The sequence below is a fragment of the Macaca fascicularis genome, chromosome 10 (assembly GCF_037993035.2).
Source record: "Macaca fascicularis isolate 582-1 chromosome 10, T2T-MFA8v1.1".
Lineage (NCBI taxonomy): Eukaryota > Metazoa > Chordata > Mammalia > Primates > Cercopithecidae > Macaca > Macaca fascicularis.
In genome coordinates this window covers 1313571-1340086 of record NC_088384.1, presented here as the reverse complement: position 1 = coordinate 1340086, position 26516 = coordinate 1313571, and the positions used below count along the sequence as shown (strand labels likewise).

At 56.0% G+C, this 26516-nt stretch overlaps 1 protein-coding gene and 1 long non-coding RNA gene across 9 annotated transcripts; one reads left to right on the top strand and one right to left on the bottom strand.

The window, feature by feature from the left end:
- Positions 1-58: 58 nt before the first annotated feature.
- TUBGCP6 (tubulin gamma complex component 6) lies at positions 59-26450 on the bottom strand. Of its 8 annotated transcripts, none has more exons than XR_010578269.2 (25): positions 25170-26450; positions 20866-21029; positions 15714-15924; positions 11254-11427; positions 9869-9990; positions 8962-9040; positions 8693-8802; positions 8196-8287; positions 7959-8098; positions 7703-7852; positions 6467-6548; positions 6288-6376; positions 6101-6216; positions 4471-4609; positions 4067-4141; positions 2505-3885; positions 2223-2266; positions 1913-2057; positions 1617-1806; positions 1403-1544; positions 1066-1253; positions 850-982; positions 558-771; positions 287-486; positions 59-197 (listed from the first exon to the last, which is right to left on the bottom strand). XR_010578269.2 is itself a non-coding variant. In XM_005566917.4 (25 exons), the coding sequence occupies exons 1-25, from the start codon at positions 25908-25910 to the stop codon at positions 106-108; spliced, it is 5220 nt and encodes a 1739-aa protein (XP_005566974.3). In that variant the 5' UTR covers positions 25911-26450; the 3' UTR covers positions 59-105. The 8 variants fall into 8 exon arrangements, 6 of the variants coding, with proteins under 6 accessions (XP_005566974.3, XP_005566975.3, XP_005566976.3 ...); XR_012418569.1 differs by having other exon boundaries at positions 1617-1785; XM_005566917.4 differs by having other exon boundaries at positions 1059-1253.
- On the top strand, positions 9987-11953 carry LOC123567173 (uncharacterized). Its single transcript, XR_006689982.3, has 2 exons — positions 9987-11077; positions 11199-11953. It is a non-coding gene; the product is annotated as an uncharacterized lncRNA (long non-coding RNA).
- Positions 26451-26516: the final 66 nt, after the last annotated feature.

Here is a 26516-nt window from a genome sequence, read left to right as displayed (position 1 = left end):
GTTCTTCTTCCCCCACCCTGCCCTGCCCTCAGCCCCGCCCAGGAGAGAGAGATGCAGACAGGGTCTGAGGACACCTTTATTGTGCATGTCCCCCGCAGAGCAGCCTCAGGTGTCCTGGTAGTAGTTGTTGAAGTTGATGCGCAGCAGAAAGTCCTCCAGGTGGGGCTGGTAGCCGCGGTTCACCAGCTTGGTCACCACTAGGGACCCGTGAGCCGCTCAGGCTTCTGCCCATGGTGGGAGCCCCGCCCTGCCTCCCCACAGCCCTCCCAGCCAGGGTGGGCCTCACCTTTGAAGAGAAAGTGGGAGTAGTACTTGAAGGTGTTGTAGGACTGCTGCATGAGTGCAAAGTTGGGGTGCTCTGCACCCCGCGGGCCCCCAGCGGGGCCCCAGGCTTGGGAGATGAGCTGGCTGCGGAACTTGAGCACGAGGCTGAAGATGCTGTGGATGACGTTCATGACAGGCGCCGCCTTCTCCGTGAGCAGGCCCCTGCGGGGAGGCAGTGCTGCTGGGTGGGCTCAGCCGCGACCACAGGGACGCAGCCGCTGCCCGGGCCTCACCTGAAGACGGCCTTGTGCAGGTACTCTGCGTGTGCACGCTGGATCTCCTCCAGGTCGCTCACGGTGGCCAGCCTGGCCCTGAACTCGCACCAGGTGACGTGCAGGATCTGGTTGGCGATGTAGCCCTGGATGACCTTCACGAAGTGCTGCATTTCATGCTTGAACAGCTGCAGCTGGCGGAACTGCACGGAGCTGGCCATGTGGCTCAGCAGGGCTGGCAGAGGGCAGAGGGCAGAGGTGAGCGCGGCCTCAAGCCAGGGGTGTGGGGCGCCGAGCTCCGGTGGGGCCTCACCTGTGCGCTTGAGGTGGAAGCAGATATCCTTGAGCGCCCACATCATGAGCTTCAGCTGCAGCAGGAAGGAGAAGACGCCGCTGTACTTGCTCAGGCAGCCCTCAGTGATGACAACATTGAGTGGCCAGTCCACCTACAGGGACACACGGCTCAGCAGGTGTCCCACGGGCAGCCCCTGTCCCATCCCCGTGACCGGGGCTGCTGCTGACCTTGTACCTGAGCTCCAGGCAGCTGAGCACATCTGGGGCGTTGGGGGCAAACACCTCGGGCAGGTACTTGAGGGCGAGGGAGAGGTTGGAGGCGTGCGGGGTGTCCCCATGCAGGCTGCACTGCAGGGCCTTGCTCAGCACAGAGTTCAGCACCAGCGGGTTGAGCAGCTCCCCGGGTGTCTGCCCGGCCCCAAGCTGGGCAGAAAAGGGACCAGTGTCCCCAGGAATCCCAAGCACATGCCTGGCACTCACTGGCGCCCCATGGGGCTGTGGGCCTGCAACCAGTCTCCCCTTTCCCACGGCCTCCCCTCTACCACTGGCCCCATTCCATGTCCGGAGGTCACCTTCTCAAAGAGGAGGTCGCTGAGGGACTGGGCGAACTCGCCGTCCTCCATCAGCAGGAAGTGCCGCAGCGCCTCGTAGTGCGCCTCCAGGTGCAGCTCCACAAAGAAATAGTCGACGGCAGCCTTGTTCACCAAGGAGATGCTGGCAGGAGGGAGCTGGAGTCAGGGCAGGCCAGGACGGGCTGGGTGGGTGGGCTGGGGCGGGGGCACTCACTGGGCGGCCAATGGTGCCGTGATGGAGTGCTTCATGAGCACGGGCAGCGTCAGCAACTCGCTCAGCTGCACAGCAGTCTCATCCGCGGCAGACTGGACCTGGGGGTCCACGGGAAAGGCGAAGGCCCGGGGAAGCACAGGGCGCAAAAGGTGAGCGATGGGTGGCTCAGCTGCAGGAGATGGAGCACATACTGGGAACCGGCGGCCCAGGGCTCCACCCCCGCCCACAGGAGATGGAGCAAGTGCTGGGAACCGGCCAGCCCAGGGCTCCCTGCCAGCAGTAGCTGCTGCACTCACACATGGACTCGTAACTGTCCGGGTACCGCTCCAAGTGGTACTGCCCTGCCAGGCCTGCCAGGTAGGCCTGCTCACCGCCCTGAGCCTCCGCCGCCAATGCCGCCTCCTCACCAGGGCCTGGGCTGCTCTGGGCAGCTGCGTTTTCCTAACAAAACACCAGCCTCAGAACCACCTCCCCACCACACGCTTCCGCAACTCCCAGCTCGAGCCAAAAAAAGGAAAACCGCATGTGGGACCCACCCGCGTGATAATCTGGAGGGACGGAGCCTCCCTGCCTGCTGTGGGACCCCCCAGGCTGCATCCACCTAACCTGTGAGTTCAGTGGCTCCTCAGTGTCCCCGCTCCTCCCAGGGCCTGTGTGGACACAAGTGGACAAGAGGGCGTCAGGGCCGAGCGCCTGTGAAGGGGATGGAGCAGAGCCGCTCCCGGCTCAAGCAGCCCCTCCCATGTCCCCCAAACAGCAGCCCAGGTCCTGGCTGGCAAAGGAGGCCTGAGGGGAGCTTCACATGCCACCAACCCCACCGCCTGCCTACCTCCCAGACTGTGTGGGTCCCACAGTCCCAATCCTGGCCACCAGCCACCCTACTCTCACCTAGTTCTTCAGAGACGCCGTCTCCCGGGGTGTTGGGCGACCATGGCTGGGTGGGAGCCACGTCTGACATGTTCTCCCCGATGCTGATGCTCTCCTCCCGGCAGCCTGAGCTGAGGGAGGACAGAGATGGCCCCACTTCTACAGGCAGCCGTGACCCACAGTCCAGCACAGTGCTCTGTGCTCCCAGGCTGAACGCTGACTGGGACGTGTGGCCAGCGGGGCTCTGTTGGGGCCTGGGTGTGTTGGGCTCAGCTTCTGGTGAGACAGCCCCCAGCATCATGTGGGGCGGAGGGACGGGTGCATGGGTGTTCCACCGTGGCCGGGTGGAAACCACGTCCGACACAGGCTCCCCCAAGCTGATGCTGGCGTCAGACACGTGTCTGTGGGTGTTCCACCGTGGCCGGGTGGGAACCACATCCCACACAGGCTCCCCCAAGATGATGCTGGCGTCAGACACGTGTCCATGGGTGTTCCACCGTGGCCGGGTGGGAGCCACGTCCGACACGTTCTCCCCGACCCTGATGCTGGCGTCGGACACGTGTCCATGGGTGTTCCACCGTGGCCGAGTGGGAGCCACTTCTGACACGGACTCCCCCAAGCTGATGCTTGCATCGGACACGTGTCCATGGATGTTCCACCGTGGCCGGGTGGGAGCCACTTCTGACACGTTCTCCCCGACCCCGATGCTGGCGTCAGACACGTGCCCGTGGATGTTCCACTGTGGCCGGGTAAGAGCTGTTTCAGAAGCATAGCCCCCTGTGGGAAGACCACCTCCTGACTCATGCCCGAAGAGCTGCTCTGCGGGCTGGCTGCTCCCCTCCTTCAGAGCGGCACGCCTGGGTGGGTGTGAGGGGGACAGAGCCACCTGCAAGGTGGAGCCACAGGCATCCAGCTTCCCACAACTGTCCTCCCACAGCTGTGGCCCTGAGCTGCCCAAGTTGCACTCTGCAGCCTGCAGGGGTCCTGGTGCAGGTGAAGTGGCCACAGCTGGCCTCAAGACAGTACTAAAGTCGTACTCCTGTGGCCTGGAAGGCTGAGTGCTGGCTGCTGCGGGTGCCTCCCCAGGAGCTGAGGGGGGCAGGTCCAAGTTGATGGTCTGCAGCGCTGCCTCCAGGAGAGGGACCATGCCAGTCTGCACGGACTGCTCAGCCCCTGGGCCCACAGGTAGGAAGTCTCCAATGCTGAGGCTGTCAGAGAAGGGTCCGGCCTCCTCCGCCTGCTGCAGTCCTGTGCCACCAGCCCCCATTGCTAGAGGCTTAAGGGACTGTGGGGTCGGCAGGCCTGGCCTGTTCCGGCCATCCCAGGCAGCTGAGTGTTGCTCCGCAGGCCCAGCATCACTGCCTTGGTCTCCCTCTGGGTCCTCAGGACCCAGAGATGCGACCTGAAACACAAGTGACATCAAGACCCAGTCTGGTCTCAGGCTCCCCCAGCCCTCGAACTGTCCCCCAAGTTCAGCTGTGCAGCCATGACCGACATGAGGTGCCCAGGGCTATGGGGAAACCACCAGGCCCGGCACCCCTGGCTCAGAGCTAGGGCACCCTGGGTTCCGCTCCACCGCTCACCTGGGGGTGCACGCTCAAGAGGACGTCTGGCAGCTCCTGGGGCTGGTGAGCCTCAGACATTGCTTTCAGCATCTCCTGTAAATTCAAGCCAGAGGGGTGACCAGCAGAGCTGGAGTCAAGCACGGCCCCTACTGCCCATGGCAGCTGTGTGTACTGAACCAGACAAGGCTTGTGCTGGGCTCCACTGGGACCCTGGGCCTGCAGAAAGTACTTCAAAACCACGAGCTCCTCACCGCCTGTATCTGTGCAATTTGGTGGCACACAGGGAGAGAGACAGTGCTCTGCTGCCAACACGAGAGCCGCCAGCCCTCTCCTAGAAGAGCACACAGGTCTGTGTGCAGTCTCGGGGGTGCCCAGACCCCCAAAGCCCAGGGAAAGAGTGCCACCTAAAGCCACAGAGATACCTGAATGTGTTTCTCATCTTCTAAGAGAAAACGAAGCCGTGCACTCTCCAGTCGGTGCCTCTGGATTCGCCACAGTGCCTTCTGCTCCCGACGAGCTGCCTCTGCAGAGAGCTTGCTGTAGTGGTCGACCAGCGCCTGCCTGAAGCCACACCCAGAGAGGACACGGCCACAAGTCACCCCACCCCATCCACCTGGTGCCTCTCAGGCCAGGATGGTTCCCCGTAACAGAGGCCCCAGTGGGCCCTTGCCCCCCAGTCTCTCCCTACCAGGGGCTGATAGCTCTGGACCCTCACAGCACCTGCAGGGCAGCACCAGGCAGGCCCTTCCACCTGCCAGGCTGGGAGACCCTGGTGAGTCGGTGCCCAGCCAGGGCTCAGCAACGTCTGCTGGATGAATAGCGGAATGAGATCCTGTGTGGCCTGAAGCAAGGGGTGAGCAGGAGGCCGAGGGCCCCAGGCCCCGAAGACGTAAGGCCTTTTCCCCTTCTACAGGTACAAAGCTGAGAACTGAAGACTAATGCAAAAAAGCACGTGAGGCAAAACCAACACAAACGCTTTATTTGCTGAACTCAAAGCCTGCCTCACTGTGCCCCATGATTTTGAGCTTCTCACCAGCAGGCAACTGGGCTCAAACCTGGACTGGCCAGCTCTAATTTGGCTGCCACAGGCCAGAGACATAGTGTCTAGGCCTGGTTTTATCCATGTGTTAACAGGACAGTCTTTGACGGACATACGTGAACAGGTATGCATGCATAAATTCATACACAGACATGCTTGCACACAGGCACGTGCACCCCTCCACACATATCCCTCAGGGGCTCCATAAACAGATCTAAGGTTGGGACAAGAGCATCGCGTGGCGCTGAGCAGGAAGCGGCCAGTCCCTCCCATAAGAGGCTCTCTCCAAAACCCCGAACAGCCCCTTGAAGGCTCCAGCACTACTCAGCCTAGGGACAGGCTGATGACAGCACAGGGAGACAGACTCAGATGCCGAGTGGGACAAACACTGTCTCGGCCAAGCGCAGTGGTTTGCGCCTGTAATCCCAGCACTTTGGGAGGCCGAGGCAGGTGGATCACCTGAGGTCAGGAGTTTGAGATCAGCCTGGCCAACATGGTGAAACCCCGTCTCTACTAAAAATACAAAAAATTAGCTGGATGTGGTGGCAGGCACCTGTAATCCCAGCTACTCGGGAGGCTGAGGCAAGAGAATTGCTTGAACCTGGGAGGCAGAGGTTACAGTGAACAGAGATTGTGCCACTGCACTGCAGCCTGGGTGACAGAGCGAGACTCCGTTTCAAAAAAAAAAAAGCCCTGTCTCAGACCAGTAACAGACTTAAAAATAAATAAGGGGGGATGTTTAGAAAGATAATAGAGACAGGACCCCAAACAATATGCAGGCCTCGCCTGGACCCTAATCCATACAAACTACCCACAAGACCACACGCAGGACGGCTAAGGACACCTGGATATGGCAGAATGGCCACAGCCACTCTGGGTTCAGCACATTGGTCTTTCTACCTTAATGTTGCTTGAAGGTTTTCAAAAAAAGTAAAATCATCAGTAAGATTAAGCCAGAGCTACGGGGCCCCTGCCACACTGCACCCCTAAGCCTGGAGCCCCGGCTGCCCTACCTCGCCTTCCTCTCCAGCTCCTCCTCCAGGGACTTCAGCCTCCTTTCCCTGTCTCGGAGCTCACGGGCGTAGCTGAAGTCATCATCCAGCTCCTCCTGCCTGGCCGCCTGGCGTCGCTATAAAACACAGCCTGGCCTGTGAAATCAGGACTCACGGGCCTGACCCCGCAGGGACAGGTCCTACCCACCTCCTGGTCCTTCACAAACTGTTCTTTCAGCCTCTGAAACTGCTCGCGCTTTCGGGCGTCCAAGGCCATCCGTTCTGACATCTGCCGGTCTACATAGGGACAGTAAGGGGTGCAATGTCACAAGGAGGCCCCAGCAAGGACCCCCGAAACTGCAGAAGGGAGGACTTGGGGCCACTCACCACTCAGTGCACTCAGGACCCTGGATGCTGCTTCCCGGGCATGAGCAATTAATTCTTGTTTTGCAATTTCCATACGTAATTCCTGAGAAAGACAACTGGTTAAACAAAGCATCCTGGCCAGGCGCAGTGGCTCACGCCTGTAATCCTGGCACTTTGGGAGGCCAAGGTGGGTAGATCACCTGAGCTTAGGAGTTTGAGACCAGCCTGGACAACATAGCAAAACTCCACCTCTACTAAAAATACAAAAATTAGCCAGGTGTGGTGACGGGCGCCTGTAGTATCAACTATTTGGGGGGCGGGGGATGGGGGGAGCTGAGGCAGGAGGATCTCTTGAGCCTGGGAGGTGGAGGCTGCAGTGAGCCATGTTCGAGCCACTGCACTCCAGCCTCCTGGCCCACACAGTGAGACCCTGTCTCAAAGAAAAAAAAACCTAATCCTCTGACCCCTCACCTAGGATGCCCAGGACACCTGTGGACTCAGGGCCGGCAGGGGAGACACATGGTCCAAGGGTTCGGGGAGGGACCAGGTGATGGCAGGACACCCCCCCGGCACCCCTCCCCACCCCCAGGCTCTCAGCAGTGGCAAAGCTGGCTCCAGGCCATGGACGGGAGCTGACCGGCTCTCACAGAGACATCTGGGGCTGAGGACCCCCGGCTGTGTGCCTACCCTGGAAGGAAACCAAGGGGCCTGAGAAAGGGGGCTTCCCCACTCAGCCTCATAGGCCTGCCCCTGCCCAGGTATCCCTGCTGCCCACCAGGCACTGGGCCAGAAACGGTGTTCCTCGGAATGGCACTGACTGTACTACCGAGCCCCTCCCAGAGGACACAGGAGAGGCGTGGCTCGTCCCTGACACACTGTCCCTTCCCAGCAGAAGGGGGACTTGCAAAGGCCATCTGAGTACAGGACCACAGGCCCTGCCGCCCTGGAGTGCAGCCAGGACTGTCTGTCCACAGCCGGCGGGCCCAGGGGAAGCCCCAGCATAGTTTCCCACGCCAGCAAAACCTGGGCTTCAGGCTGAGCCACCCAAACCCAGGAGGAGAGAACAGAGCCCCTGCCTGGCATCTGGCTCCAGGATATTCGTCTCAGCTCCCCCTTGGAACCCACCCCGGCCACCGCCAGGACAGAAAATGCCAGAAGGGAGGCCCCCATCTTGCACAGCCCTCACGGTCCACCCCACCAACCTGAGACCCCAGGAAGCAGAGGTGGGGCAAAGAAAACCCCCGAGGTGCCACGCACCTTCTCCTCCTTGCTGACAGAGCTGTGGCGGGCCACCCTCTCCATGCGCCCGACGTAGACGGCACAGTCCTTCTCAATCTCCTTCAACTCCTCGAGGGAGAAAATCACTGAGATCCGGGGGACGGGGACGTCGGACCAACAGAGGTAATGCTGCCAAAGGCGATGTAGGCACAGCCACCAGCATTCAGCCCCAGCCTCAGACTCAGCCCCGGAGAAGACTGGCCCCTCCCCTCCCCATGCGTGAGCCCCTCCTCACCCGGGGGCAGCAGAGCTTCAGCAGGTTAATGGTCTTCCCGCAGACATACACGTCGTGGGCAATGTGCTTCAGAAACACGGGAACACAGTCCTCCACCTCTTTGGAGATGAGCACGTAGCCATGTGTCCAGTACGACTTATCTAAGGTGGGGCGAACACCAGGGTGGCCGGCATGGCCGTGGCCCTGAACCCAGGCCCACAGGCACAGACCCCTGCCCCGCAACCAGCTGCCACCTACCTCGGAAGCTGAGGTACTCATGGTTCACCTGAATCATGAACTCGCCATAAGCGTCTCTGAACACACCGCTGTACACCCAGTCGTGGATGAACCTGCAATCGGGGAGCAGCAGGGGTAGGCACGGTCAGCAGAGAGGTAGGTGGGGCCGGCAGTGAGGGGCAGGGTGGGGCGAGGCTGTAAGGGGCGGGATGGGGGTGTGGCTGTCAGTAAGGGGCGGGGTGGGTCATGGTCATCAGTGAGGGGCAGGGTGGGGCGTGGCCTTCAGTGAGGGGCGGGGTGGGGTGTGGCCATCCATGAGGGGTGGAATGGAGTCGGGGCAGGGTAGGGGCTGTGGAGTGGGGTTGGGGTTGGGGGTTGGGGGCTCCTGCCCAGGCCACCTATCCTGCCCTCTCCTTCCTGTGTGATCCCCACATTCAGCAGGTGTCTGACAAGGGACTGCTCTCAAATGTCTGTCTGGTGGGAGTGCATGCCCGCCCAGCCCACCGCCCACCGCCCACCGGGTGTAGGGCTCGCAGCTGGTCTTCAGCAGGGACAGCAGCACAGGGTAGTGCTCGTTGCTGCAGTTGTGCAGCGCCTCCTGGTAGAGGTAGGACAGCAGCTTCACACCCTGCAGACCACAAAGGGGGCGGGGGGGGGGCAGCTCAGTGCACCCAGCCCTGGGAGTCAGATGCAGCCCTGCCGGCAGCAGCCCCCCAAGGACACGCTCAGTCGCCCCCTTTCCTGGAACCCGCCAGGCTGACACACTCGGCAGGGACGCACAACTCACGGTGGGAAACGCAGCCCTGGGGCCTCCTCCGCAGGTGCCTGGGAGCACAGCACCAACGCCACAGAGCTCGGCCAGGTACCTAGACCCAGAGGCAGGATCAGACCAGGTGACCGGGCTCAGGGTCCCCAGGCCTGGATCAGATCATGAGCAAAATCTCCATGTATCTTCATGCTCCCTGGAGCAACTGACTTCAGATGCAGTCTTTAAAAACCACATGCACCCCAACGACCCAGAAATGGGCTCCCTGGAGGACTTGTGCCCAGCCCTGGGCCTCTGCACCGTCCACACAGACCCACTGAAGTACCCACAACCCAACAGGCCCCTCCCTCCCAGGCTCTGGCCAACACACTAATCACCCTGATCCTCCCACTTCCGGGGGCTGCACCTGAGAGCCCCTCCCATCCACACAGTGGCACCAAGCACCTGCCACAACTCGCGCCTTCACAGCCCAGGCTCCCCTGCCCCACGGTGTCTCAGCCCTTGGGTCTCCTCAGGGCTGCCACATTCTGCTCCTCTGCCTGGAAGGTCGCCTCTCCCACTGCTCCCAACGCCCAACTCCTCACTCTTCCTCGTCTGACAGCACTTGCCAGTAGCTCCCCAGCCTGGTTGCTCAGTAACCAGCTTGTGTGTACCAGAAGCCACATCCCTAGGGACCCTGTGTGCCAATTAGGCAGGAGCCACCAGGCCTGGAGGGCCTGGATGGGGCCAGCTGTGGTAGGCCCATGGGAGACACACCCACTCTGCCTGGCACCTGGTGAACTCGGCCAGCCAAGGGCCATCCAGTCACCTGCTGAGGGCTGTTCTCAAAGGCCCTCCTTGCCAGGAAGCAGAGCAAACCCTCCATCACCCAGCAAGCTCCATGCCACTCCTGCAAAGTCCCCTGCTCAGTCGCCATGCTGAGGCTCACCTGAGCTGCCGGCCCAGTTTCTTGAAGAGAAAACCAATGGTGAGGAGGCTCAGGGTGGGCGAAGTGGAAAGGACGCAGGCCCGGTAATACTGCAGGTACCTCCTCAGGCCACTGGTGAAGGCCTGTGGGCAAAGAGGCTGGGAGGAGGGTGGCCAAGCACATGGACGCAGCTGTGACCAGGGCCTGAGGGGCACCAGTACTGGGCACAGCGCTTTGTTTCCTGCCTCAGCTCTGGGCTCCATTTCCAAGCAATGGGCCTCTGTGAGCCACGTCCCACCACTGGACCAGGTGGAAATGTGGCCCGTCCACAAGAAGCCAGAAGCTGTGGCCCCCCCACCAACCCTTCCTCTCATCTGAGACCAGCTGCCCCAGGGGCGTGGCATAGGGGTTGAGGGGTGAGGGGGGAAATGGCGGCTGCGCTCTGTGCACAGACACTAGTGCTGTGAGAGCTGCGTCTGCTCGGACCACAGTGGTCTCAGTGGCACCAGCATCCTGGGCAATGCCACAGCAGCAGGCCCTGCAGGTCACACCAAGACAGGCGCACCCTGGACCAATCTCAGTCCACCCACCCCAGAACCCGCCTGGCCACGCCTGCCAGATGAGTGGGAACCACAGTCCAGCCCTTCTCAGTGTCCCTGCTCTGCCCCCTTCTCCACCATCTGCAGCCCTCAAGTCCCCCAGGGCTGAGCCTCTGCCTAGAAGCTCTCCCCGTCCCATGCAGCTCCCACCATGTCCACCTCCGCAGCCCGTCTAAAACCTAAACCTCACCACATCACCCCACCCTACAGCCCCTGCTGTGGCAGCAACAGTTGAAGGAGGCTGCGCCACCTGGCTCCTCCAGTGCTCTCTGCCCACCTTCCGAACACCCTCCTCTCAGCCCCCAAATTACTGATCATCCGCCTGCCTATTCTCTCCCAGTCAAGGTGCAGCCTCTGTCCCATGGGTCTCTACTCAGCATATGAGCCAGCTTCAAGACTCACCAAAGAGCGGCTTCCGGAGCCAGACTTGGCTCAGAACGCCCAGCAATGTAAATTCACCCAACACGAGGGCCAGGCAGCGTCAGTCATCCGCAATGTGCCGGGCCCACTGGGGAGCAGGCGGCAAGAGCCCCACTAACGCCTTTCCTGCCTCGCATGCCCCGAATGCTGGCTGCACCTGCCTCCCACACACCCCAGGGCCCACACGCATCTGCCCCAGGTTTCCAGTGAGGTAAAACATCTTCACTGACCCATCCCTCACAAGCCACTATTGGGTTTCAGATGTTAGCAAGGAAAGAAAAGGTTTAGACTGTCTGGTCCTGCAGAAGGACTTCTGAGATTCTCTTTTCCAGGTCGTGTGCACCGTTCTCACAAGGATGTGTGACAGCCACGAGGCAGAGGCCGTACCTGGAACACGAGGCCCTTGCTGTACGAAGAGTCCAGGACCGGCTGCAGAGAGAAGTGACTCAGGCGCGTGTAGCAGGTCCCATACTCGGCCACCTCCGAGAGCAGGCTGCTGATGCTCTCGGGAGACGCTCCCGACACGTGGACACCCCGCTTCACCACAAAGGCCTGGGCCGGCTGCACAGGGGTAGAGGACACTGCTCAGAGGCCAGGCACCCAGACCCCCAGGAAGGTGCCATCTCCTTCCACCCTTGCACCCAACCCCACACCACCTAGAGTGCCCCCAGGACCCAAAAGCAAACGCCCAGAAGGCGCACCCAGAACTCCTACACTGAGGGACAAAAACGTACAAACCAAAACAAGGCACAAATTCTCACCACACTGAAAAATACATGTTTAAAATGCCAAGTGTAGAAAAGGGTAGGAAACAACAGAACACCTTCCACAGGACACAAGTACACAGACAGCCTCCTAGGGCAGAAGCTATAAAACATGTTTGCCGTGAGACCCGCTCATTCAACTCTTCGGGATGAAAGAGCGGAAACGATGGAAGATGCACAAAGACTTGCCACAGCACATTCCCCGCAATGTGTTTGTAACCAGAGAGTGGAGACCCCCAGTAGAGGGCTCATGACAACCGAAACGAACGGGGTGCAGCAGAAGCCAGGAGGGAGGTTACAGCTGCAAATACGCACGTTAGAAAGGAAAAGAGATATCCCACATTACAAGGAAACAAGATACTAAATCACAACAGCACTGTGTATATCCTAAAGAGATATTTTAAAAAGAGCTGTTAGGCCAAGCACAGTGGCTCACACATATAATCCCAGCACTTTGGGAGGCTGAGGCAGGAGGATCACTTGAGCCCAGGAGTCTGAGACCAGCCTGGGCAACATAGCGAGACCCCCATCTCTACAAAAATTTTAAGTTAGGCCAGGCATGGTGGCTTACGCCTGTAATCCCAGCACTTCAGGAGGCCGAGGCGGGTGCATCACTTCAGGTCAGGAGTTCGTGATAAGCCTGGCCAACATGGCAAAGCCCCGTCTCTACTAAAAACACAAAAATTAGCCGGGCATGGTGGTGTGCACCTGTACTCCCAGCTACTCAGGAGGCTGAGGCAAGAGAATCGTTGAATGTGGGAGGCAGAGGTTGCAGTGAGCTGAGATTGTGCCACTGCACTCCAGCCTAGGCGACAGAGTGAGACTCCGTCTCAAAAAAAAAAACAAAAAACACACAGACATCTCTAGGCTGGGTGTGGTGGCTCTTGCCTCTAATTCCCGCACTTTGGGAGGCCCAGGCCGGCGCATCACGAGGTCAGGAGATCAAGACCATCCTGGCCAACATGATGAAACCCTGTCTCTACTAAAAATACAAAAAGTTAGCTGGGCGTGGTGCTGCACACCTGTAGTCCCAGCTACTCAGGAGGCTGAGGCAGAAGAATCATTGAATGTGGGAGGTGGAGGTTGCAGCGAGCTGAGATGGCGCCACTGCACTCCAGCCTGGGCAACAGAGCAAGACTCCGTCTCAAAAAAAAAAAAAACAAAAAAAATTTAAAATTAGCTGGGTGTGGTGGTGCAGGCCTGCTGGTCCCAGCTACTCAGGAGGCTGCAGCAGGAGGATCAATTTGAGCACAGGAGGTTGAGGCTGCAGTGAGTCATGTTTGAACCACTGCACTCCAGCCTGGGTGATCCTGTCTCAAAAAACAAAACAAAACAAAACAGGCTGGGTGCAGTGGCTCACATCTGTAATCCCAGCACTTTGGGAGGCTGAAGCAAGTGGATCACTTGAGGTCAGGAGTTTGAGACCAGCCTCACCGACATGGTGAAAACCCCATCTCTACTAAAAACAAAAACTAGCCGGGCGGGGTGGTGCACACCTGTAATCCCAGCTACTCAGGAGGCTGCGGCAGGAGAACTGCTTAAACCCAGGAGGAAGAGGTTGCAGTGAGCCGAGATTGTGCCACTGCACTCCAGCCAGGGCAACAGAGCGAGACTCCATCTCAAAAAAAAAAAAAAAAAAAAAAAAAGCAGTTAAACCCAAAACTAGCAGAAGAAAACAAATGATAATTAGAGCAGAAATAAATACAGAGTAGGCCAAGCGCGGTGGCTCAAACCTGTGATCCCAGCGCTTTGGAAGGCCGAGGTGGGTGAATCACTTGAGGTCAGGAGTTTGAGATCAGCCTAGTCAACACGTGAAACCCCATCTCTACTAAAAATACAAAAATTAGCCAGACGTGGTAGTCCACACCTGTAGTCTAAGCTACTTGAAAGGCTGAGGCAGGAGAATTGCTTGAATCCAAGGGGTGCAGGCTGCAGTGAGCTGAGATCGCATCACTGTACTCCAGCCTGGGAGACAGAGTGAGACTGTGTCTCAAAAAGAAAAAAAAAATACAAAATAGAAAAACAATAGAGAGAACCAAACAAAAAGTTGGCTCTTTGAAAAGATCAACAAAATTGACAAGTCTTAGCTAGAATAATTAAGAAAAAACACGACTATGGGCTGGGCGCGGTGGCTCATGCCTGTAATCCCAGCACTTTGGGAGGCCAAGGCAGGTGGATCACGAGGTCAGGAGATCAAGACCATCCTGGCTAACACGATGAAACCCCATCTCTACCAAAAATACAAAAAATTAGCCGGGCATGGTGGCGGGCCCGGGAGGCGGAGCCTGCAGTGAGCCGAGATAGCGCCACTGCACTCCAGCCTGGGTGACAGAGCAAGACTCCGTCTCAAAAAAAATTAAAAAATTAAAAAAAATTTTTTTGAAAAGATGACTATGAAAGAGAAAAAAATCAAATTACTAAAATCAGAAATGAAAAATAGGGGCCGGGCATGGTGGCTCACACCTGTAATCCCAGGACTTTGGGAGGCTGAGGCAGGCAGATCACTTGAGCCCAGGAGTTCAAGACCAGCCTGGGCAACACGGCAAGACCCCATCTCTATAAACATTTTAAAAATGAGCTGGCTGGGCCTGGTGTGGTGGTTCACACCTATAATCCTAGCACTTTGGGAGGCTGAGGTGGGCGGATCACTTGAGGTCAGGAGTCCGAGACCAGCCTGGGCAACGTGGTGAAACCCTGTCTCTACCAAAAATACAAAAATTAGCCGGCCATGGTGGTGTGCACCTGTAATTCCAGCTACTCGGGAGGCTGAGGCAGGAGAATTGCTTGAACCTGGGAGGTGGAGTTTGCAGTGAGCGGAGACCATGCCATTACACTCCAGACTGGGCAGCAGAGCAAGACTCTGTCTCAAAAAAAAAAAAGAAAAGAAAAAATGAGCTGAGTGTGGTGGCACATGCCTGTAGTCCCAGCTACACAGGAGGCTAAGGTGGGAGGATTGAGATGCAGCCTAAGAGGTCGAGGCTTCTGTGAGCTGTGACAGTGCCACTGCACTCCAGCATGGGCGAAAGAGTGAGACCCTGTCTCAAAAAACAAGAGAAAGAGTCAGGGTTGGTGCCACACAATAAGGCTATCCCCACAACAGACAAGATGAGCCGCGAGAATGGTGTTGAGAACAGGCGCCGTCAGCGCCGACAGCAGCTGGAGCTTGCTGGTGAGCACTTTTCTGGGGCAGTCACTGGCTGTGCTTCTAGTCCATTCTGAAGTCTAAGAATGGCCACCATAAAAGAACATTTTTTTTTTTTTTTGAGATGGAGTCTCGCTCTGTCGCCCAGGCTGGAGCGCAGTGGTGCGATCTCGGCTCACTGCAAGCTCTGCCTCCCAGGTTCATGCCATTCTCCTGCCTCAGCCTCCTGAGTAGCTGGGACCACAGGCACCTGCCACCACGCCCGGCTAATTTTTTGTATTTTTAGTAGAGACGGGGTTTCACCGTGTTAGCCAGGATGGTCTCGATCTCCTGACCACGTGATCCGCCCACCTCGGCCTCCCAAAGTGCTGGGATTACAGGCGTGAGCCACCGCACCCGGCCAGAACATTTAAGACCAAAGAAGGAAAAAGCTGCAGAACAAGACTTCCTATTTCTGAATAAATCCATTTACGGCTTCAGTGCCCAGCAAGAGGGCTGGCTAAACTGCAGCTGGTGCCAGAACCAGCAAGTCCCGGACCCATCCCGGATGACACCATGGTCCAGTGAGAAGAGCAGCGCAGACCCCAATCTTGGGACGCTCTCGGCAGGCAGGTGCTCCTCCCGAGCGATGGGAAGGCTCGGAAGGCGCCTGGCACTTCTCCAAGATGGAAATGGAAATGGGGGAAGGGACATTTCCTATCACTTTGCCAACAGTAATAAACATGTTATTTCTCTGCAGTTTTTTAAAAGAACGTTAACACTTTTTAGAACCAAAATGGGATGATGCTGACTATCATCACTGGTGGCCCTCGAAGATGGCCTTCCCTGCCACTCCCCACTCCCTGTACTGGGGCTTGTTCTGCCCTGTAAAGGGCTGGGCAGTGCCTGGTAGAGAGGGGGCCAGCCCCACGCCGCTGTGGCCGGGAGTGAGCAGCTCTCACCTGGCAGAGGGAAAACGTGGCAGACACGACCCCAATCAGGACGTTCAGCACATCTTTCACCAGCTCACACTCCTTCACCAGCACGGGCTGTGGGGCCTGTAGGACGCCCCCAGCAAGCAGTTGAAGCTCCCCTTGGCGGAGCCTGCAGAACTTGTCGAAAGCGTCCCTTCCCGCCTCTGTCAAGTAAGGCTCCTCTCTGTGGCCAGGGGGGCTGCGAGGGGGGCAGAAGAGAGGCCATGAGCAAACGTGATGACCTGCACCTCAGCACCAGCATACTTTCTCTCGGGAATGGGCACGAACAGAAGAACGAAAGTGATTCAAAACAATAAACTCTAAGAAACGCAGCCATGTACAAATGCCAACTCACCACTCAGCCTTTTGTGGATGATACTGCTGTGAACACCAGCACAATCAATTCTATCAGGACAACTCATGTGGAAATGTGTCCAGGGCACCTGCCTGGGGTCCTGGGCATGGCCGGGGGTATCCGACGGGCCCAGCCCTGGAAGAGCACCCCAGGCCACGCCAGTGGCCCTTGGGGTGGTGACTTACTCATAAAGTATTCTTCTGTTAGAAACAAAACAAGGTTTGTACACCCATGTACACAGCAGCATCCACAACCCTGTTCACGGCAGCATCATCCACACCCAAGTCCACGGCAGCATCATCCACACCCAGGTCCACAGCAGCAGCATCCACGCCCCTATCCACGGCAGCATCATCCACACCCAGGTCCACGGCAGCATCCACACCCATTCACAGCAGCATTATCCACAACCCTGTCCACAGCACCATCCACACCTGTTCACGACAGCATTATCCACACTCAGGTCTGTGGCATCATCCATACCCATGTCCATGGCATCATCCACACCCCTGTCCACAGCAGCATCAGTCACACCTGTCCAGGGCAGTATCCACACCCGTCCACAGCAACATCATCCACACCCTTATCCACTGCAGCATCATCCACACCCCCATCCACGGCATCATCCACAGTCCCGTCCATGGCAGCATCATCCACACCTCTGTCCACAGCAGCAGCACCCACATCCCTGTCCATGGCAGTATCCACACCCCTGTCCATGGGAACATCATCCACACCCTTATCCACTGCAGCATCATCCACAACCCCATCCACGGCAGCATCGACACCCCGGTCCACGGCAGCATCCACACCACGGTGCACAGCAGCATCATATACACCCCTGTCCACAGCAGGATCCACACCCAGGTCCACAGCATCATCCACACTCCTGTTCACGGCAGCATCCACACCCCTGTTCATGACAGCAGCATCCATATCCCTGTCCACAGCAGTATCCACACCCCTGTGCATGGGAACATCTCCACACCCTTATCCACTGCAACATCATCCACACCCCCATCCACGGCATCATCCACACCCCTGTCCATGGCATCATTAACACCCCCATCTATGGCAGTATCCACACCCCAGTCCATGGCAGCATCCACACACCTGTTCACAGCAACATCACATACACCCCGGTCCACGGCAGCATCATCCACACTCCTGTCCACAGCAGCATCCACACCCTTGTCCACGGCAGCAGCATCCACACCCTTGTCCACGGCAGCATCCACGCCCAGGTCCATGGAAGCATCCACATGCCTGTCTACAGCAGCACCCACACCCCCATCCACAGCAACATCATCCACAATAGCCAGGGGTAGAGGAGCCTGAGCACCCAGCAGAAGAGGATAAATACAGGTGGCCCATGCAGACCCCCGCCCATCATTCAGCCTTATAAAGGAAGGCAGCTCAGACACATGCTCCAGAAAGGACGGCACTCAGGGACGCCACATGGAGTGCAGTGAGCCATCACAAAACACTGTCTCCACAGGGACAGCGCTCGAGGATGCCGCGTGGAGTGAAATGAGCCATCACAAAACACTGTCTCCACAGGGACAGCGCTCGAGGATGCCGCGTGGAGTGAAATGAGCCATCACAAAACACTGTGTGACTCCACTTACATGAGGTCCCTACAGTGAACAAAATCCTAGAGACAGAAAGTGGAGGCCGGGCGCGGTGGCTCACACCTGTAATCTCAACACTTTGGGAGGCCAAGAAAGGCAGATCACGAGGTCAGAAGTTCAAGACCAGCCTGGCCCAAATGGTGAAACCCTGACTCTATTAAAAACACAAATACTAGCCAGGCATGGTGGCAGGCGCCTGTAATCCCAGCTACTCGGGAGGCTGAGGCAGGAGAATGGCTTGAACCCAGGAGGTGGAGGTTGCAGTGAGCCAAGATCGTGCCACTGCACTCCAGCCTGGGCAACAGAGCAAGACTCCGTCTCGGAAAAAAAAAAAAAAAAAAGTGGAGTGAATGGGAAGCTGTTTAATGGATTCAGAGTTTCCTGCAGATTTGCTGTGCAGCAGTGAAAATACACACAGCATTACAAAGCGGTACAACTGGTTAAGACGGTAAAAACATTATATAAATTTTACTACCCCACCTCAAAAAAACTGTAAGAGATGGATACAGAAAAAAAACTCACAAATTTTCTTTTTTTTTTTTTTGAGATGGAGTTTGAGACCAGCGTGACCAACATGGAGAAACCCCATCTCTACTAAAAATACAAAATTAGCCAGGTGTTGTGGCGCATGCCTGCAATTCCAGCACTTTGGGAGGCCAAGGTGGGCAGATCACGAGGTCAGGAGATTGAGACCATCCTAGCTAACATGGTGAAACCCCATCTCTACTAAAAATACAAAAAAATTAGTGAGCCAAGATCACACCACTGCACTCCAGCCTGGGAAACAGAGCAAGACTCCGTCTCAAAAAAAAAAAAAAAAAGAAAGAGGGAGAGGGAGAAAGGAAGGGGAGAGGGAGAAAGGAAGGAGAGAGGGGGAGAGAGAGAGAGAGAGAGAGAGAAAGAAAAGAGAGAGAGAGAAAGAGAGAGAGAGAGAAAGAGAGAGAGAGAGAAAGAAAAGAAAGAAAGAAAGAAAGAAAGAAAGAAAGAAAGAAAGAAAGAAAGAAAGAAAGAAAGAAAGAAAGAAAGAAAGAAAGATTGATTTATGAGGGAGAGTTTGGGGGACTTAGTTTGTTTAGGATGAAAGGAGTTGCCTAATTATGGTGAGCTGAAGAATGTTCCAGGTGAAGGGAACCCGGTGTTGGAAGGTTCTGAGTTTTTACAAACATTAGCCAAGCATGGTGGTGGGCGACTGTAATCCCAGCCACTCAGGAGGCCGAGAGAGGGAGAATTACTTGAACCCGGGAGGCAGAGCTTGCAGTGAGCTGAAGATGGTGCCACCGCACTCTAGCCTGGGCAACAGAGTGAGACTCCACCTCAAATAAATAAATAAATACCAAAAAAAGAGAAAATAAATACTATTAGCAGACATGTACAGAATACAGCAATAACTTGTAGGGCCAGTTTTTAAACATGTGAGGGATTGGCAGAGAGCAGGACCATGAGATTTGCTTTGACTGATGGAACAGCAGGAAGTGACACGGCAGGAAGGTCCTGGCAGTCAGGATAAGGCCACCACCACTGTGCTGGGAGGCAGGCAGACAGTCATCCCTGCAGGAATCTTCATGTCAGGAAAGCATGCCTGCCCGCGGGCACATGCTCCTGTCCAGGCTGCAACAGCCCAGGCACTGCATCCCAGAGCACTCGGCTCCCGGCCAGCCCTGACTCTTTCACCCAACACTCCCCAAACCGGTACCCACAGGATCACCAGTGGACTGGATGTGAACGGGGCATTCCATGGCCAAACATTTGGGGAAATATGTATTATTCTTTTTTTTTTTTTTTTTTGAGATAGTCTCACTCTGTCGCCCAGGTTAGAGTGCAGTGGTGCAATCTCGGCTCACTGCAAACTCTGCCTCCCAGGTTCAAACAATTCTCGTGCCTTAATCTCCTGAGTAGCTGGGATTACATACGCCACCATGCCCAGCTAATTTATATATATATATGTTTGTTTGTTTTTTTGAGACGGAGTCTCACTCAGTCGCCCAGGCTGGAGTGCAGTGGCGCGATCTCGGCTCACTGCAAGCTCCGCCTCCCAGGTTCACGCCATTCTCCTGCCTCAGCCGCCCGAGTAGCTGGGACTACAGGTGCCTGCCACCATGCCCAGCTAATTTTTTGTATTTTTAGTAGAGACGGGGTTTCACCATGTTGGCCAGGCCGGTCTCAAAATCCTGACTTCAAGTGATCTGCCCACCTCAGTCTCCCAAAGTGCTGGGATCACAGCTGTGAGCCACCGTGCCAGGCCAAAATGCATATTCTCTATCTGGGTTCTGGGAGTTATCAAAAGATGCCACCACATTAAAGACTCTGAGAGGCCCTGAGTGCAGAGGCCTCTGGACCCAGATGAGCCAGGGAGTGAGTGGCTACTGCATCCGGAGAGCAAGCTGCTGGCACCAGTCAGGGAAAAGCTGCTGCAGCTGGAGCTTCTCATTGCCCAGACTGCCATTCCCAACTCCTCCAGACACGGATAGAAAAGGCTCCTTCATCAGCACCCTGTGCCCAGTGAGCATTTCTTCCTGGCACTAACCACACAGCCTGCCAGGCAGCTCTCAGGCACCTCTGACTGGTCGTAAGGACATAACTTAGCTGCTCCGACTGCTCTGCCCGGCAGGTGTGATCTGGTTACTGGGTGGGGAGGTGAGGCCTCCTTAAAGGCTGTTAGTGGACGGGCGCGGTGGCTCAAGCCTGTAATCCCAGCACTTTGGGAGGCCGAGACGGGCGGATCGCAGTCAGGAGATCGAGGCCATCCTGGCTAACACAGTGAAACCCCATCTCTACTAAAAAAATACAAAAAACTAGCCAGGCGTGGTGGTGGGCGCCTGTAGTCCCAGCTACTCAGGCAGCTGAGGCAGGAGAATGGCGTGAACCCGGGAGGCGGAGCTTGCAGTGAGCTGAGATCCAGCCACTGCACTCCAGCCTGGGCGACAGAGTGAGACTCCGTCTCAAAAAAAAAAAAAAAAAAAAGGCTGTTAGTGTTTTCCCCTCTGCATCTCTCTTAACTCCCAGGACTCAGTCAATGTGGGACACTAGCTTAGGTTCCCAACTCATCACAAGTGCCTGGGACCCTGAGTACACAACGCCCCCCACACACCCCACCCAAGGCCACGCTCATGCAGGGGTAAGGGCACTGCATGCCAAGGCAAAGAAGGGCACACACCAGCCGACTCGCTCCCAGCACCTCCGCTTGCTGGCCTCATAGGTGAGTGCGGCTTCCCACAGGTCCACGTCTGGGGTCACGCTGGGCTCAGACTGAGAATCAGGAGTCAGGTTGGATGCTGACTGGAATCCTTCGTCTTCCCACTGATCCACACTCGGTGGGACCTGGAGACACAGGGAAGGGCAAACCGCCACTCATTCCTGTGTCCACATTTCATCCAAGGGCAATGAGAATTCCAGGAACTTCATCCACCTAGTTCCATTGACTTGTTAGAGGCAAAGACCTATCAAAATGTTTCTTCTGTTTTTCTCAAGCACATGTGTACCATATAATGTTTTCCCCCAATGAGCCATTTAAGGAATTAAACAAAATAATTTGTCAAGGCTGCCAATTTCCAATTCCATATAACACATAAGCCTCAGTGGAACTTACAGTGAAACTTTCTGAGATGCCTCTGACCTGGAAATTCCATTGTGGGGAACCCCGAATAAAAAAATCACACTAAACATTAAAAAATTACTGTACACCGGGGCCAAGCACGGTGGCTCACACCTGTAACTCCAGCACTATGGGAGGCTGAGGTGGGTGGATCAGCTGAGGTCAGGAGTTTGAGACCAGCCTGGCCAGCATGGTGAAACCCCATCTCTATCAAAAATATAAAAATTGGCTGGGCATGGTGGCGGGCACCTGTAGTCCCAGCTACTCAGGAGGCTGAGGCAGGAGAATTGCTTGAACCCGGGAAGCAGAGGTTGCAGTGAGCCAAGACTGCACCCCTGCACTCCAGTCTGGGCAACAGAGCAAGACTGTGGGCAGCAAGCCACCCAGGTGCCAAGGCGAGAGACCGAGGGCACAAGCCGTTCCGGTATAATAAAGAAAATATATAAAATCAGAATTGTAGGCTGGGTGTGGTGGCTCACACCTGTAATCCCAGCACTTTGGGAGTCCAAGGCAGGCGGATCACGAGGTCAGGAGATCAACACCATGGTGAAACCCCGTCTCTACTAAAAATACAAAACATTAGCCGAGTGTGGTGGTGCGCGCCTGTAGTCCCAGGTGCTGAGGAGGCTGAGGCAGGAGAATGGTGTGAACCCAGGAGGTGCAGCTTGCAGTGAGCCGAGATCGCGCCACTGCACTCCAGCCTGGGCGAGAACGAGACTCCGTCTCAAAAAAAATGAAAAAGCACCGGGCACGGTGGCTCAAGCCTGTAATCCCAGCACTTTGGGAGGCCAAGACGGGCGGATCACTAGGTCAGGAGATTGAGACCATCCTGGCTAACCCGGTGAAACCCCGTCTCTACTAAAAAATACAAAAAACTAGCCAGGCAAGGTGGCAGGCGCCTGTAGTCCCAGCTACTCTGGAGGCTGAGGCAGGAGAATGGCGTAAACCTGGGAGGCGGAGCTTGCAGTGAGCTGAGATCCGGCCACTGCACTCCAGCCTGGGCGCTGGGCAACAGAGCGAGACTCAGTCTCAAAAATAAATAAATAAATAAAATAAAATAAAATAAAAAAGAAGAACAGTTATACTAGATATAAATCATAGATATGATTATATATGACCATTAATCATTAGTTTGTAGCAATTACTCTTTATCCCAACATCATAATAATCTTCACTCTACAATTATAACTTAGGAGAAACCAGGCCATACAGAGACAGAAGCTGAAGGGACAGGGTGAGAAGTGACCAGACGACTAAGAGCCTTCTGTTATGCCCGGGCAGGGCCACTAGAGGGCTCCTTGGTCTAGTGGTAACGCCAGCGCCTGGGAAGACGCCGGTCCTAGCCGTAGCGTCAATGTCAAGGAAAAGCACCCGCTACTTAGCAGACAGTGGCGGCGGGGTGGGGGGTCTCCCTTTCCCCGGTGGGGGAGTTAGACAAGACTCTGCTCCACCACCTCTTGTGGAGGGCCAGATATCAGTCAGGCCCGCCCGCAGTTATCCAGAGGCCTAAATGTCTCCCTGCGATGCTGTGCTTCAGTGGTCACGCTCCCGGTCCGCTTTCATGTTCCATCCTGTACGCCTGGCTCTGCCTTCTAGATAGCAGTAGCAGATTTAGTGAAAAGACTAAAAGTCTCTGAAATGCAGAAATAATGGTGTAAGTTGTCTCCTCTCTCTCTCTTTCCGCCTCGGCTGCCAAACAGGGAAGGGTCCCCTGTCCAGTGGACGGACACATGACCCACATGACATTACCTATCACTGGAGATGGCTCATGCTCCTTACTCTCCCCCTTGTCTTATATCCAATAAATAACAGCACGGCCTGGCATTCGGGGCCACCACCGGTCTCTGTGTCTTGGTGGTAGTGGTCTCCCGGGCCCACCTGTTTTTTCTTTTATCTCTTTGTCTTCTGCCTTTATTTCTACAATCTCTCATCTCCACACATGGGGAGAAAAACCCACAGACCCTGTAGGACTGGTCCCTACACAAGACTCCATCTCAAAAAAAAAAAAAAAAAAAAAAAAAAAAATCAGGCCAGGCTCACGCATGTAATCCCAGCACTTTGGGAGGCGGAGGCGGGCGGATCACGAAGTCAGGAGATCGAGACCATCCTGGCTAACCCGGTGAAACCCTGTCTCTACAAAAAAATACAAAAAACTAGCTGGGCGTGGTGGCGGGCGCCTATAGTCCCAGCTACTCAGGACGCTGAGGCAGGAGAATGGCGTGAACCTGAAAGGCGGAGATTGCAGTGAGCTGAGATCCGGCCACTGCACTCCAGCCTGGGCGACAGAGTGAGACTCCATCTCAAAAAAAAAAAAAAAAAAATCAGGCCAAGCTCACGCCTGTAATCCCAGCACTTTGGGAGGCCGAGGCGGGTGGATCACGAGCTCAGGAGATTGAGACCATCCTGGCTAACACAGTGAAACCCCGTCTCTACTAAAAACACAAAAAATTAGCCAGGCGTGGTGGCGGGCGCCTGTAGTCCCAGCTACTCGGGAGGCTGAGGTGGGAGAATGGCGTGAACTTGGGAGGCGGAGCTTGCAGTGAGCCAAGATCGTGCCACCGCACTCCAGCCTGGGCAACAGAGCAAGCCTCTGTCTCAAAAAAAAAAAAAAAAATCAAATCAAATTAAAAAAAATACAAATACAAAAAAATATAAAAATTAGCTGGGTATGGTGACACACGCCTGGAGTCCCAGATACTCAGGAGGCTGAGGCAGGAGAATCACTTGAACCCAGGAGATGGAGGTTGCAGTGAGCCGAGACCACACCATCGCACTCCAGCCTGGGCAATAGAGCGAGACTTGTCTCAAAAACAAAACACAAAACTGCTGTACACCAAGACATTTGCTGTAGCATTAGATATGTTTATAAATTGTCTAGCTATCTCACAGGAATAGAATGACTAGTAACAATGTATCCTTTGGGCAACACTGATAAAGCAAGAAAACACAAAACTCAAATGAGGAGCTACACGTGACCATGGGAAAGCCTCAGGCAACAGACAGCAAAAGCATATCCAATTGCACGTATCACAAAACGTGAACACTTTTGCCACATGTGGCTACTGAGCACTTGAAATGTGGCTTGTGGGGCTGAGGAACTGAATTTTTTATTTTGTTTTAATTAACTTAAATTTAAATGGCAGCTCTAGAAGGCAGAGGAGGCTTAATGACATGCCCCGTTAGGTAAAGATGAAAAGCAGCACGTTGCTTTGGCCGGCAGGTGGGCAGCACTGTCCTTGCAGAGCAGGGTGGCCGCCAGTAAGTCCACTCCAGTAGCCCCACCCCACAATGCAGCCACCAGACTATCCCCCCTTTTACCAGGATAAAAGGAAGGTCACTGGGCCAGGCGCAGTGACTTAATTCCAGCACTTTGGGAGGCCGAGGTGGGTGGATCAACTGAGGTCAGGAGTTGGAGACCAGCCTGGCCAACATGGTGAAACCCCATCTCTACTAAAAATACAAAAATTACTTGGGCATGGTGGCTCACGCCTGTAATCCCAGCTATGCAAGAGGCTGAGGAAGGAGAACTACTTGACCCCGGGAGGTGGAGGTTACAGTGAGCCGAGATCGCACCACTGCACTCCAGCCTGGGCAACAGAGCGAGACTCCATCTCCAAAAAAAAAAAATTAGCCGGGCGTGGAGGCAGGTGACTGTAATTCCAGCTACTCGGGAGGCTGAGGTACGAGAATTGCTTGAGCCCAGGAGGTGGAGGTTGCAGTGAGCCAAGATCACGCCACTGCACTCCAGCCTGAGTGACAGAGTGAGACCCCGTCTCAAAAAAAAAAAAAAAAAAAAAGAAAGAAAGTCACAGAAAGCATTTTCCAAACCCCAAGAAAGGTGAAAGAGGAAAAACCAAACATTCTACCTTAATGGCCAGCCCAGAGAGGTCTGCATTGTCTGGCACGGGGGGCAGGCCCAGTCGGACGTCCATGTCGTCAGTGCGGCTGTGCACAAGGGCCCGGAAGAGCGAGACCCGGGTGTCTCTCTCAAACCTGTCACCACAAGAGTCACCAAATGAGAAGAGCCCGACGGTGGGCAGGCCGGTGCCTGGAGCAGCCTCCATAACCTGAAGTGTTTCCTGGATCATGCTGTGACACAAACACTCTTCTCTGGAGATCAGAGACTGAACGTCCGTCTCAAACACACTCAGGTGGTCGCAATCATAGCCGCTATACGGAACGTTTCTCCCCACGTGCTTGTTGTTAAGGAAGTAGTCTCGATTTCTCGGCAGAAGTTGAGGGGGACCACTCCCTGCCAGCTGAACCAGGAGGTCCAAAACAGACCCCACCTCCAAAAGCGGACAGCAAGGGGCTGCTTCAAGCTCCTCCACAAGCTCCTCCAGACGGTCGGCCTCGGGGCCCAGGCCACCCACTCTCAAGTCAAAGGACAACATGAGGATCTTGTTTCTCGCTGGTAGTTTTGACATGTCAGGCTGCAGCTGTTGAGTCTCATCTTGAAAAAGATTTGTGAAAAGCGCATTGTAGGCCACCTTCTTGAGGCTCCGCTTTGCCCTCTTCCGGTTCACACTGCGCTGGCCCAGGTGAGTCTTGGCAGCCGGCAGGAGGGCCTCACACAGGTCGTCGAACAGCTGCGTGATGCTGGCCATGCCCCTTCTCAGCTCCGGGCCCCCGGCGTGCGGGAAAACACCTCACCCGGGCTTCACTCACGCTCCGGAAGACGGAGTGAGAGAGGGTCTGAAGGGGCTGAACGACAGGCGGCCTCTCCAACGCCGCAGCTCAGAACGGGTATTTTTTAAAGGAGGTTTTGCGGTTGCTCTACTCAGAGTAAACACGCCCTGCCCTCCCCAGCCCAAGCACGCTGCCCGGCGCCCGGCAGCCCCCCAGAAGCCAGCTTGGCGTTTCTTCCAATTCAGTAGCCCTCAACCTTTAGGGAGTCACAGAACCATGGCAAACCCGAAGAACGAAACGCGCGCCCGCGCAGTACAGCGCACGAACTCGGCTTTGCCCCGTTCTTCGGGCCCCACGAGAGGAGACGACCAGGAGAGGGTGCCACTCCGAGACTCGTGGGCAGCGGAGAGTCTGGGGGCGCAGCCGGGTGGTTCCCGGCCTGCACGTCCACCCGTTCTCCAGGCGTCACCTGTGGAAAAAGCCCACCGCTCCCGCTACCGCCGCCTCCGTCGCGTCACAGCAGCGCGAGCGTGAAGAGCGCTAGGGCGGGCGCGCCGGAAATACGTCACGGGAACGCCGGCTGC